General features: G+C 38.7%; 1 protein-coding gene across 3 annotated transcripts; it reads right to left on the bottom strand.

The window, feature by feature from the left end:
- Positions 1-47: 47 nt before the first annotated feature.
- Positions 48-13,061, bottom strand: LOC308403740 (uncharacterized protein). 3 transcript variants are annotated; one of them, XM_080893429.1, is made up of 16 exons: positions 12,828-13,061; positions 11,077-12,473; positions 10,893-10,988; positions 10,245-10,497; positions 9,434-9,789; positions 9,202-9,345; positions 8,988-9,102; positions 8,293-8,364; positions 8,068-8,208; positions 7,826-7,939; positions 7,477-7,550; positions 7,283-7,387; positions 6,936-7,051; positions 6,544-6,682; positions 599-719; positions 48-401 (listed from the first exon to the last, which is right to left on the bottom strand). In XM_080893429.1, the coding sequence occupies exons 1-16, from the start codon at positions 12,979-12,981 to the stop codon at positions 313-315; spliced, it is 3,486 nt and encodes a 1,161-aa protein (XP_080749555.1). In that variant the 5' UTR covers positions 12,982-13,061; the 3' UTR covers positions 48-312. The 3 variants fall into 3 exon arrangements, with proteins under 3 accessions (XP_080749555.1, XP_080749556.1, XP_080749557.1); XM_080893430.1 differs by having other exon boundaries at positions 8,068-8,205; XM_080893431.1 differs by having other exon boundaries at positions 9,434-9,717.
- Positions 13,062-13,104: the final 43 nt, after the last annotated feature.

The raw sequence follows: 13,104 nt of genomic DNA, 5'->3' as shown, positions 1-13,104 counted from the left end.
TGTTGAGTTTTGCTTTTTTAAGAAAGGAAAACACAAAATTCATTCTATGCCTTTACTTGAGTACTGCTCATGAAAAGTCACCACTGTGGGTCCTCTTGGCACTACATGTGGTCAACATTTATACATATATGGAAGATGGGTTCCAAATTGAAATTTTACATACAGAACACATTAACATAAATCACACTAACAAAAAACAAACTGCCCTCCGTGTCCTGAACGAGGTTTACACAAAATAATACATTTGAGTCACAGCTAGTATTTGTCCCCCCCTCCCCCCACATGAAGTGTACAGGAATAATTTTATTTCCATCATTTTTTCAATTTTCCATCTTCTTTGACTTTCCACAGCATCAGCTCCATACAGGCAGTAGCATCTTCTGCAGTGTCATGGCCACAAACTAAGGGGGGAAAAAAAAAAAATCTTTTAAAAAAAAAAATCAATGCAACTGAAGTCAGTATCTTCAGGAATAAATCTGATATCTGCTGCATGAGTCTGTGGCATTTAATGTTATAATAAGTCATATTAATAAGTCATCTTTATTTGGAATGTAATGATATTATAGTGACAGAAACCATTTGCATAGTGGTAACCCACCACTCTCTTGAATGATCCTTCTGAGGTATTCAGCTGTGAGCTTGTTGAGGGTCAGTTTGTGAGGGGGGCCCAGGCGGTGGGGAAAGACTACCGATGTATCCACCACCATCCCGTGGAGCAGCTGCAGTAAACAGGAAGATATCTCAAGCTTTTCTTATAGGTTCAAACTTGATAAATTACTCTGTTTTACTTTCAACATGAACTATAGCTACAGCATATGAACAAAATCTGGAGAAGTAACCAGTGAATCTTACTGCCCAAAACACTTAAAGAGGATATATAAGCTGAAGCTGAAATGGGGCCCAGCAGTACTTTCATGTAATACCACTTTGTGCCATAAAATGGTGCAGTGACTCAATGTAGCATGCTCTCTGCCCTGAAAGATGTAGGAAATATAATGGAGAGTCAGAGGAAGTACTGGCCTTCTAGTCAAAGGGACAGGTTGGTGGCCCCGTCATCACCACTAGATCCTCCCAGAACAACACCATGCTCCGTTCAGGAGAAAATAACTCTGGAGCAGCTTTCAGAGCAGCTTTACAGAGTTTGTCGTTTTTGTTTTGTTTTTTTAATGAGACTACTTCCCGTTTCTACCAGTTCATATATGTTTGCTAAGGTAGCTTTTTGTGAGAAACTTTTCATACAAAAACAATTCCTTTATGTGATTTGCTTAAGTCAGGGCAAATGGTGACTTTTTTTGTATGTAGCTCCCAACTTGAGAGGGGTTGGGAACTACATTACATTAAGACTTTCCAGTAATGTGCTGCCACCTGCTGGTGAAAACTAGATAAAAATTTGGTTTGGGTAATTAGAAATACAGTGGTCCCTCGCTATAACACCTGTTTTGCTGATTTTTTTTTGTGTGCAATTTTGCGGGCTTTTTTATTTTTATTTTATTTTTTATTAAATTTAAACAGCACTTTGTGTTCCGCGTCCTGATCAGCTGTAGACCATTGTCAATCCCGTGCCGTGTCTGCTGTCCAGTAGAGAATGCGTTCAGCTTGTCAAATTTACATAAATCTTCAATTTCTACCAGTGTGACTAAAGTGCTGTACTTTGTTGTTTGCTGGGGAGAAAACTTACAAACATAATATCAATGAAATGTTTTGCACTGTCAAAGGCACCTGCAGGGGCCGTTGGTTTCATTCTATAATACTGGACTTATTTTTCTACAAAGGTTTTAAGTTTGAGAGTGTTTAAACAAGAGGAAAAAGTGAAAATGTTCATGCCTGTCTAAGAAAAGTGTATAAAGTGTGTAGTGAGGGGTTTTACAGCCTTAAAACATCTATAATAATTGTAAAAATTAAAGTTGGCTACGTCGCAGATTTCACCTATAATGTAACTGCCGCGATAAATGAGGGACCACTATAGTGCAATTAAGATGGTCAAAATAAAATACTTTTGGAGGACATCTGAGAGAAATGAAGTGAAATTACTGTATTATGACATTTGGACCCTTTTGTCCAAATGTCATACAAAAAATTAAATCTAGGGTATACAAGACAACCAGACCATGATGTAGTTTCAATATCAGTTGGTCTCTGTCAATTATGTGTTTGAAATAAGTTGCCGGTCAAAAGTTTAGAACACCCAAATTTCTCTATTATTTACTGCAATTTATGTTGTTCAAGTTCAATGAACAGGTTGAAATGGTACAAAGGTAAGTGTTGAACTGCCAAAGGTTTTAAATAAAAAAATTAAAAAAATTAAAAAAAAAAGGAAGAAAGGTTTCCCAAAACTGAAAAATAATGTCCATTTCAGAATTCTACAAAAAGGCCTTTTTCAGGGAACACAAAATGGGTTAATAATTTAAAGCGGTTCTACAGCAGTGGAGGTTGATCAGGCCTTGAAAGCTAGAGGTGTTCCAACTTTTCTGGATTAGTTACAACTATCCTGTCTGCATAAAAGCAGTGTTGGAACACACTGTGATACCATACCCTCGTGAGCATCAGCTGAACAGTTTTGTGCTGCAGAAAGTACTGTGTTCCTACAAAAATGGTGAGAAAAAGGCAATTAACAATGGAAGAGGGACAGACCATCATAACACTTAAAAATGTAGGTCTTTCCTACAGAGAAGTTGCAAGGAAAGTCAAAATGTCAGTGCGTACAGTTTCCTTTACCATCAAAAGGCACTCAGAAACTGGAGAAAAACTGGCAGAAAGAGGTCTAGCAGACCCAAAGCCACAACTGAATCAGAGGACAAGTTTCTGAGTGTTAACAGCTGATAGGCTGCTCAAAGGACATCAGCTTCAAACACAGCTTAATAGTGGTCGTAGTATTTAAGTCTCAGTTGCAACTGTGAAGAGAAGACTTCAAGCTGCACGTTTGACAGGACCAATTGCAGCAAGAAAGCCATTGCTGAGATTTCAGAATAAGACAAAGAGGCTTGGCTGGACCATGAAACACTGCCATTGGACTACTGAAGACTGGAAGAAAGTATAATGGATTGATGAAAATGGATTTGAAATCTTGGCTTCATCACACAGGATCTTTGTACACCATTAAGTAGGTGCAAGGATCGTTCCACAGTGGTGGCATCAACTGTCAAACATGGAGGAAGTGTGAAGGTCTGGGACTTTTTGCACCCAGAACCAAAACAGCTACCACAGGGTTTTGCAGCACCATGCAGTACCCTCTGGTATGCGCCTAGTTGGTCAGAGGTTCATCCTACAGCAAGATAATGACCCAAAACATAGTTCCAAGCTACGCTAGAAGTACCTCAGGAGAACGAACAGGGTTGTAAGCTTGAAGACATGGAGTGGCCAGCACAGCCTCCAGATTTAAACCCCATCAAGCTGGTTTGGGATGAACTGGACAAAAGGGTGAATGCAAAGCAACCTACAAGTGCCACACATTTATGGGACAATACCACTTTTTTTTTTTTTTTTTTTTAATGTCCGATACCGATATCATAAATTTGAATATCTGCCGATACCGATATGAATCCAATAGTGTATTTCTTAATCAATAAAACTATTTTTTTTAATATCTTGCTGCATTTTGTATAAGTTCATACTCAAGTTTTAACTAAAGCTATTCTGTTAAACCTGTATGCAAAACATACACTGCACCCCAAATATTTCATAGTTCAGCAAAACTGATCAATCTAATACACTTAAACCTGCAACCACCTCCCTATTCTGGTATTTTAAAGAGTACTCAGAAATATTAAGCACCCTCCGTCTCGTGATGCTTAATCGACATAATCAACTTTAATTTAACTCACGCATAAAAAAAAAAAAAAAAAAAAGCTCAGAAATCGATTATTTTTCCACAATAATTAAATAGCTTCAACATCTTACTTCAACAGAATTGCAGACTGCACAGATGGTACATTTCTGAAGGAAAAAGTACTAGCTTACTAGGGTATATTAGACTTATTAGTTACTATATACAGTAATGGACTTCTATACATTTTACATCAGATTAAAACTTTGGTTGTAAGATTCAGATAATTATTTATTAAAGCGAGACATTTTAAATGAGAATAAGAAAGAAAAGTATTTCTTTGTGCCCTTTCCCTGTTAATGCCCTACCTGGCCCCCCCGGCTAAACTTTGCTAGACCCGCCCCTGCACAGTAGAAAAGGATCCTGGTGCTGGTTTCCTCTTTCTGGTACAAAGTGGGCGATAAACTTACAAGAGAGACGAACTCGCGACAGAAAAGCCGATCAGCTGATTATTGATCAGTTTCATGATTGAAGAGAGGCAGTCGCTCCATATTTCGGTTGTTAAGCTTAACGTGGGAATGCTTTACAAACATCCAGAGATGAACTTACACACTTGCTTTACTTCTCTCTGGGATAACTTTCTCGGAGATGAAATGCCGGTTTGGTAGCGAGGCTCCAAATGCTCAACCTGACCACAGACAGGTCTCACACGCCACAGCCGCTCTATCACGTGACGCATACTGCTCCGACGAGTTACGCCATGTCGCAAGTTTTCTGAGGTGCTTTTGTGACATTTAATGGATCGGATTACATTTTTTATTTCTCTCCGATATCCGATCCAGTAATTTAGGTACCGATACGCAATATCGGATCGGTCCATCTCTAGAAAGAACGCAATGGGTGTGTTCAGCTGTTATATCTCCCAAAAGTGGCTACTTTGATGAGTCAAAAATTTAGAATACATTTGGGTCTAATAATTTATTCCTTGATTTCTTTTTTGACTCCAATTGTTTGTTTCTACTATGCTTTCATTTCAGACGGCAATGAGACATTAAATTGCATAATTGTCAATAAAAAAATTTTTTTTTAAAAACCCCTGAAATTAGTATTGTAAAACCAATAAGTTTTTTTTTTTTGTTTTTTTAAGAACACCCAGTAGTGTATAGCATCTTATCCAATCGAATAGCTCGGAAGGTTGTAAAGGTAACATTTTTCTAAAAACTTGAAAATCCTAGGTCTTTTCATAATAGCTGACCTCTGACCTTAATGTTGAGGCCACGGGGTTTCAAAGTCTTAAAATATTATTAACAAATTCACCTATGCATGTATTTGAAAACCCCAGGTGACTTCTTTCTTGATTTATAACATTTACAAGATTTTCAGAAAATCTGATGTTAAGGTCACTGGGATTCAAACATTCAGATTTTTAATAGCTACACCTAGGGTATCAATTTCAAACTCCTACGTTGCCTCAATCTCGAATTACTCAATTCACAAACTGTGTCCACGCTGCCTGTCCAGCAGGGTGTTGAAAATACCCCATCACTTTTTTTATTTTTATAAAACCGCCTGGGTGGTAAGAAATGCCTTATGTAGTTACAGAGTTGTTCATTCAATAAGTGTTCTAAAAATCTTTCATTGATTAATCTAAAGAGACAAAGGGAGTCCTTGCAGTCCCCATGTGCTGCACAAAGGGGAATCTAATTGAGATTCTCTCAATAACAGTTGCTACAAACTTCTTCCATGGTTCTGGTTTAAAACAAAAAGCTATCCAGATGAACCCTCAATGAACTCACTAGAACCATTACATCAGTGTCTCGGTGAAGTTAAATCCTGGATGGCCTCTAACTTTCTTAACTTCAATGAGAACAAAACCGAAGTGATAATTTTTGGACCAAGTGGCAATCCCTTTTATCAAATCGCATGCCAAAAATTTGGTCTTTTATTTGACAGCAATTTCACCTTTGAAAAACAGATTAGCTCAGTTGTACAGCAGTCCTTCTTCAAACTGAGGCTTTTATCTAAGGTGAGATCACTTTTATGTTTTAAAAGCTTTGAACTGGCGATTCATGCTTTTATTACATCCCAGCTGGACTATTGTAACTCCTTATAAGCTGGAGTTAGCCAGACCTGCCTGGCAAGACTGCAGTTGGTCCAGAATGCTGCAGCTCGTCTTCTGACACGCACTAAAAGACGTGAACATATTTCCCCCGTACTTGCCTCTCTTCATTGGCTCCCTGTCCACTTCAGAATTGATTTTAAAATTTTATTGTTGACTTACAAAGCCCTGAATGGACAGGCTCCCGGGTATTTGTCTGACCTCTTGCAGCCTTATGCGCCCTTTAGATCTCTTAGGATCAAGTGATCTTTTGTTTTAGCCATACCAAGGTCGAGGCTGGTTCATAGAGGCGATTGAGCATTTGCAGTCGTAGCGCCTAAGCTGTGGAATAATTTACCCCTACACATCAGACAGGCTCCTACTGTCAATCTTTTTAAATCTTATCTTAAAACTCATGCTGTATTAAAAGCCAGTAAATACAAATGTGAGTTATTTGTTCATTTATATGTGATGTTTGGTATCAATATTATCAGGTATTTTACTAGGCATTTTGTATTCTTGTACAGGACTTTAGTCAACATTCCTGTTGTAATTAAATGTGCTATATAAATAAATAAACTATAACTATAAGGACTGCAGCTGTAAAATGTGGAATACGCTGTGCACTTAAAAAAATAAAAATAAACAAGAATATGTGTGAAAAGGGAAGTCAAGAAGTCACCTTGAGTAAACAGAGGTCTGTTTCCAGGCAGTGTCCAACCAGAACGGTGTCAGCATTTATGAAGCTCAACAAGGTCTCCTGGACATCTCTTAGAGAAGCATGGTGACCCTTCACATCTTCCTCACTAACACCTGAAAATCTGGACAAGTAAGGTGTCACATGGGCTCTAAGCACAGCTGCACTGGTCTTGTTAGCTTCATTCCATCATCCTCATCATGTGTGTCATAAAGCAAAAAATCTTCCCCATCTTTGAAATAATGGCTAAACCTTGAACTTAGCATTGACTAAATTTCCATTATACAGAACAATTTTCAGACTGCTGCCACACTTCTGTAATAACAGAGCGAGTTCGTATAGTTTATGTAGTGCACAGAGATATATTATCACATTACCTGGTGTTATAGTCAATGACCTCATTTTCAGGTTTAACAAAGGTGTCGTATACAACTTCCAGACTCGAGTTGACCACTGTCACTCTGGATAACTCCAAACCATGAACGGTGTAGCACTACAAAAGCAAACACATGTTTTCATTGCAAACTGATTAAAAACAAAAATCAAACTTCAGAAATCTTTTTCCACACCAACAAATTCTGACATAAAGCCCATGGGCACAAGAGTTAAAGGTAGAGTATATAGTGAGGTGAGGCTGTTTATTCTGTTAGTGTAGCTTATAAAACTATCTATTTAACTGCACATTTTAATAAAGCCACATGTAAATCCCCAAATCCAACATCACCATTTCACAATCCAAGGAATAGACACCAGGACAGCTCCTGTCTGAGGGACCCCGGGAGATGGTAGACACAAACCCATCCAGGCTGAGGGCATCATGGACATGTAACTGGTTGACAAAACAAAGTGGTCCTGGTACATATGAAATATTTGACAAGAATTCCTTTAACTCAGAGGACTTTTCCTTCCCCTTTTTACCTTAAACACTTGACATCCAGGGGCTCCCATGACTCCCTGACAGCAGCTGTAGCGAGTTTCCACTCCACCGGGCACTGGAAAATTTTATTAAAGTTTTAAAAATGTACCAATGCTTAAAAACTGTTACTGCACAGCCCTCAAGTCTTCAGGTTGCTTTGAGGCTGCTGCTTACAAAAGGAGAGCTTTGAACTAGTATCAGTATGGTGCTCCTAAAAAGATGGTCTACTAGGACGGTGCGCACCTTCAAGCATGTTTATATAGCACATAGATTTAACATTTAGATGGTGAAAAGACACCAGTCAAAATATTTTATAAAATAGTCAAGAATAACCTGGTAATGGTTTCTAACCTCTATTCTCAACTCCTTTCCCATAATGGTAGTTGCATTCCTCCTTGCGAATGTGTTTGCCACTTTGGCTCACAGAGTATGTAGCACCACAGCGACAACAGATCCTCTTCAGTGCTTTTAACAAATAAAATACAACACTTAACAGAGAGAACCAACCCAGAGTCCAAATACTTTAGTCAAGCACGCCCTCTAGTGAAATAATATAGAAATACCAGGGAGCATGGTTGGATATTTCCACTTACCATCTGGACTAACTTTCTTTTCAGCAAAAAGAACTGCAGAACCACATTTCTCTGGGTGTTGAACAGGATAGTTACTCTCAATTAGCTTTTCATCAGTCAAAATATAATCCTTCAGACTCTCACACAATGCCATGTCATCTGCTGGAATAATAAAAACACTCATAAACTGTCAAAATATTTAATAATTATAAAGTCTACATTTGTACAAAGGAAACTAATGCTCACAATTTCCTTTAAACTTTGTTGGGTTAAGAGGCATGTTCCCTTTCCGTTTTTGACTGTAGACTTTGTTTTCATCTGCAAAACAAATATTTAAATGTCCGTTATATACCAGATCAAAACATCTGTTTATTATTATCTTTTTTAAGTCAAAAAAACTCAAGATATATCAAAAACAATAAGCACAAAATTACAATTACGAGATATTCATACCAATTATAATGTGGTTTATCTAGTAGCCCATTCATCCCTTTTAACACTCTAATCAGACAGGTAATTGATTTATGAAAGACCCTGCTTGAGGAACTGTATCCAGTCCCCCCCGTAGTACATGTCCTTATTCCGAGGCCACCTATCAAATGTTTCAAGTATTTTTAGATTTAGTGTAGTATAATTTTTCTTGCTAGTACTGTGAATGGGGAGATGTTGGTCCATCTGCTCTAAACAAGTACAGTTAGAAAGCAACAGGGAATTTCCTTATTTAAAGCCCTGGATAAGAATTTAAAATAAATTATCCCAAAAAGTCTGTAACACTGAATGAATTATCAATGAGTTGAACATTTTGACTATTTTATGTAATTCGGTGAACAAAATGTACAATAATTGTACAGTGAATGAATTGTATGCCCAACATCTACAGAGATTCTGGAGATATTTTACAAACAGGTAATTTCCTACAGCTTTTTCCATGAAGTGCTCACCTTTAGCAGCAACAGTGCTTTGACTCTTCAGCCTCTTGAGTGCATTCACTGCAACACTCATATACTTGAGCTTGTTCACACTCCGATTGTACACGGTCTTCTCTTCAGCAAGAGCCTATCAACAGAAAGATCAGAGAAAAAAAAAATACATACATATGTCTCTCTCTTTCCACACTAGAGTTTGTTACTGAGGAGGATTGTGACATATGCTCACCTTTTCAAAGGCATCATTAACATTGGGTGTCGTTTTGAGGAACTCCTCCGTAAACATGTTGACATACCGCTGTCTGACATCATGGGGCACTTTGTCTTTGGCAGCCTCACACTGCTGCTTCAGTTTTCGTTTAGCAGGCAACGGCTGTGGGGACAGAACCACATAATATTTATTAAGTGGGTTAAGCATTTCTAACTTGTACTGACGATCCAGGTTTAGTTGAAGTTCTTACCTTTGCAGAAGCTTGACCAGAATTTTGAGGAACAGTAGAAATAGTTGAACTTGAACGTAAAGATGCAGATGTAAAAGTAGAGTTTAGTAAAGGTTTGCGTGCAACAGCAGGAATGAGCACTGGTGCTGCCAGGCGGCATCGCTGCATAGGATGCATAGGAGTAACTGCATGTGGATGGTATGTTTGTTTTATAGCAAGGGCCCTTGTGTGAACCTGATTTATTGGAGTTAAAACTGGAGTAACTGGATTGGAATTGGAAGAAATGGGCACAGGGAAGGCACCGTCTGGAAGGATCAAATGCAAGTTGTTGCCCACTTCAATAACAGCTGGTCCCAAAGGTATATAGTTCACAAAAGCTATGGAACAGAAAAAATGTGTACTGAGGAAAAGCTAGTAAGAGCATACTCATACTAGACATGGTTTACTTGTACTGTGCCAATAATTAAAAAAAAAAAAAAAATACACAACTTGCACAGAAGTTTGAGAAAGGATGATAGAGCTACACAGAGCAATGCAAGTATGCTTTAGTGATAAAACTTTCTATATCAAACACAAAAATACAATTTCAATGAAGTGCTTTCATTTGTTTATTGGAATGGTTTTTGTATACATTATTGTATATACATATGTACCTACATTGTTTGCACTTCAGATTAGATGCCAAACTGCATTTCATCTTTTGAGTTATACTATCTCAATGACAGTAATCTGAATCTAACCTAATTTACACGTTATCATGCTCTTGCATTTTTTATTCTTAATGTGTCTAAGAACTAAACAATCATCACTACTACTGCCAACAGATACTTACCATTGCGCACAGGCTGGAGGGTTGCAGGGTTTTGAGTTAAAACAGAAGGTGTAAACTGGGTCTCTGGTTTCTTCTGAGAGGTGGAGGAAACAAAAGCCTGCCCACCTTTAACTGAAGCAGTCGGAGTGGAGGCTCTCTGCTGAACCTGCTGGGTTTTGGAACTGACAGAGGGTCTAGAGCCATATCCTGAAGTTACTGGCTCACAGAGTGGAACCAAAACCTGCGGCTGAGGCCTGCTCTTAGCTACTGGCTGCTGCACAGAGGAGGTCATTCAAAACACATGCTTAACTTTGATTATGCAATCCTGGGTAAAGATTAGTCAACTTACATCATGTCACAACAGATCTTAAGAAAAAGGCCACGACTTCTAGTGAGTCATTATGGACATAAATGGCCAACCCTACTTTTTAATGTTCCTGAGTGTGACCTTTCATCTGCCAAGCATGGTGATTTTTTTCCCCCACATTTCTGTCATATTATTTTTAATACATTATTCAATTAAAATTTGTTATCATTATTAAAAACTACTAGGTTAGGCTTGGGTATTAAAATACTGTTTAGGCAATAAAAACAGTGTTTTGGATTTTAAAAAAAGACATCTCCTGTCTTTAAAAAACACATTTTGCTATGAGACTGGACTGTACCTACCTCTGTTTGTTTGGCTTCATGAGCCACTCTTTTCCTTCCTGGTAATCCCTTGGGTGTGACATTTACCTCCATCTTCTCTGCATCCACAGCCCCTAACTAAGAAATACAAGGGGAGAGAAAAAAATCTTTATATTCTCAAAAGAATTTCTTCATAATGAATTTGCAGTCTCTACAGGCTACTTACATGTGCACCAGGAGTCTCTTCAGTTCCTTTTTCCTCATTGTTTGCCTCCATGAAGATCCTGTAGCATTCCTCCATTGGGTCGCTGTCTGAGAGCTCCATTCCTGAATGGTTGAGCCCTTCCTCCTCCTCTTCATCAGAGCTGGAGTTGATTAATATGATCTCTTCAGTATTTACCGTCACCAAATTCTGCTCAGAACACGGTTCGGCTCCGAGTTGTGAGCTGACAGAAGTTGACAAAACATGCCGACCCTCAAACTCGCTGTTCTCTGACCCTTGTTCTGCTTGCTCTAGAGGCAGGTTAGGACCGTCAGCAGCTATTCCCTGTGTCTGTCCTGACATTTTGCTTGACTTTTTCTGGTTTCCTATCACTGCTGAGGGTGTACTTTTTTCAAAACAGCTGTGACTTTGAACTCTGTCCTGAGGCACTTGCCTGCGTGATGAGTTAGAGGCTGGAGATTTACAAAAAAGTAAATTCCTGGGTGTCTCCTGCTGATTAATTTTCTCAAAGATACTGAGCAGGTCACACTGAGGATTGTTCAGGTTGTGATCTTGTTGTTCGGGGATCTTCTCCAATACAGATTTGGTAATTTTTTGACATTCATTTACAAGGTCTTCTGGACTTTCTGCTAAGTCCACTACATTGCCACCATTTTTTAGATCTTCAGACTCTTTGTCAGCAAGTATAGTTAATAAAGCTTGACTGTTTTCAACATAATGATGAGTTTTATTTGAATCTGATGAAGACAGAGGTATTTTATAGTGTCGTGATGGAGAATCAGGTAAATTAGGTTCTTTTTTTTCCTCCGTTACCTCCACTGCTGTCACCTGAGAGGATTTACCTGCTACAGACTTAGCAGTTCTCTGACCAGTTTTGTCAGGAGAAGGAGGAACATCAATAATTAGGTCTTCACCTTCAGAAGAAACATCAAGTGCCTCCGGAGATGGTGATCGGGAAATCGGAGCCTGATACGCAAATGGTTCTTTATCAATACATGGGGCAGTGTTTTTTGGACTTTTGTCTTTTACTTGTCTACTTTTCAACTTCTGGTCCTTTGTCAATGAGCTGAAAGAGAGCAAGTCTGCAGAAAAGTTAGACAGTGGGTCATACTCCAAATCAGTCCTCGGTTTTGAGTTGTCAACCACATACTTCTTTCCTCGCTGGTGTGCTTTAGTAAAATCTGTGCGAGACGATGGCCCATAAGCTTTTCTGTCTACAGTTTTACTCTCACGCTTGGAAGCAGGCCTGTTGTTTATGCGGTCTGCTTGTACAGTCTGGTAACGTGACAGTCGCATCCGCTCTTGCTCCACCTCATGCCTTACAGATTCAATCTCCTTGTTGATCCGCTCCAGCTCATGAAGGCAGTCATCTCCACAGCCCGTATAAGGCCTCTGTTCTTCTGTTCAACGTGAATATGAAACAGGATAAGTATTTACTTAAATGTAAGTGACAGCTTGATAATTTGCCATTTAGTTTTTGTGCTATTTGATGTGTGAAGATCCTATCGTGCCCCTTTAGTGACAAAATAGAACTTTTAAAGAACACAAGGTAGATGGTAGAAGTTGTTTTTTTTTTTAAGAAAACACTTGTCCTTACACCTGTAACGTTAAAACCCTTTTAATCGATTTAAAAGCTTCTTATAATTCCCAGGGTTTATGGGGTTTTTCTTAAACAATTAAACCTTTTTAACAGGTAAAACGGCAAGCTAATGCACAAGCTGTTCGAAGTCAGTTGGCATAGTTGAAGCACTGACCTGTGAAGTCCACTTTGGATGATTCAAATGAGACAGCAAACCAGTCCCGCGCCTGCTTTGTAGGATGTTTGTATAAACAGTGAGGCCGCTCACAACGCCCATGTTGTGAGAAGGGACAGTTTATATCAGCAAAAAAGCCCGAAGAAGGAAACATTAGCTACTTTCCGCACTTTTTTTCCTCAGATTTTTTTATAATTAACAAACGGACGTTAGCAGTTGAAGCCTCCGACATCAGGTGACGTCAGCCTTGTTTATATACGTTGTGGTCAGGTCGCTT

The sequence above is a fragment of the Rhamphochromis sp. 'chilingali' genome (assembly GCF_963969265.1).
Source record: "Rhamphochromis sp. 'chilingali' genome assembly, chromosome: 10".
In the NCBI taxonomy this organism is placed as follows: domain Eukaryota; kingdom Metazoa; phylum Chordata; class Actinopteri; order Cichliformes; family Cichlidae; genus Rhamphochromis; species Rhamphochromis sp. 'chilingali'.
The sequence above is the reverse complement of the archived record's forward strand: the minus strand, read 5'-3'. Positions and strand labels throughout refer to the sequence as shown.

Coding starts and splice junctions, on each gene's coding strand:
- LOC308403740 (XM_080893429.1), bottom strand. CDS start 12,981: ATGTTTCCTTCTTCGGGCTTTTTTGCTGATATAAACTGTCCCTTCTCA. Junction 10,498..10,892: donor ATGAAGCCAAACAAACAGAG/GTAGGTACAGTC, acceptor TCCTCTGTGCAG/CAGCCAGTAGCTAAGAGCAG. Junction 6,683..6,935: donor GTCATTGACTATAACACCAG/GTAATGTGATAA, acceptor TTACTTGTCCAG/ATTTTCAGGTGTTAGTGAGG.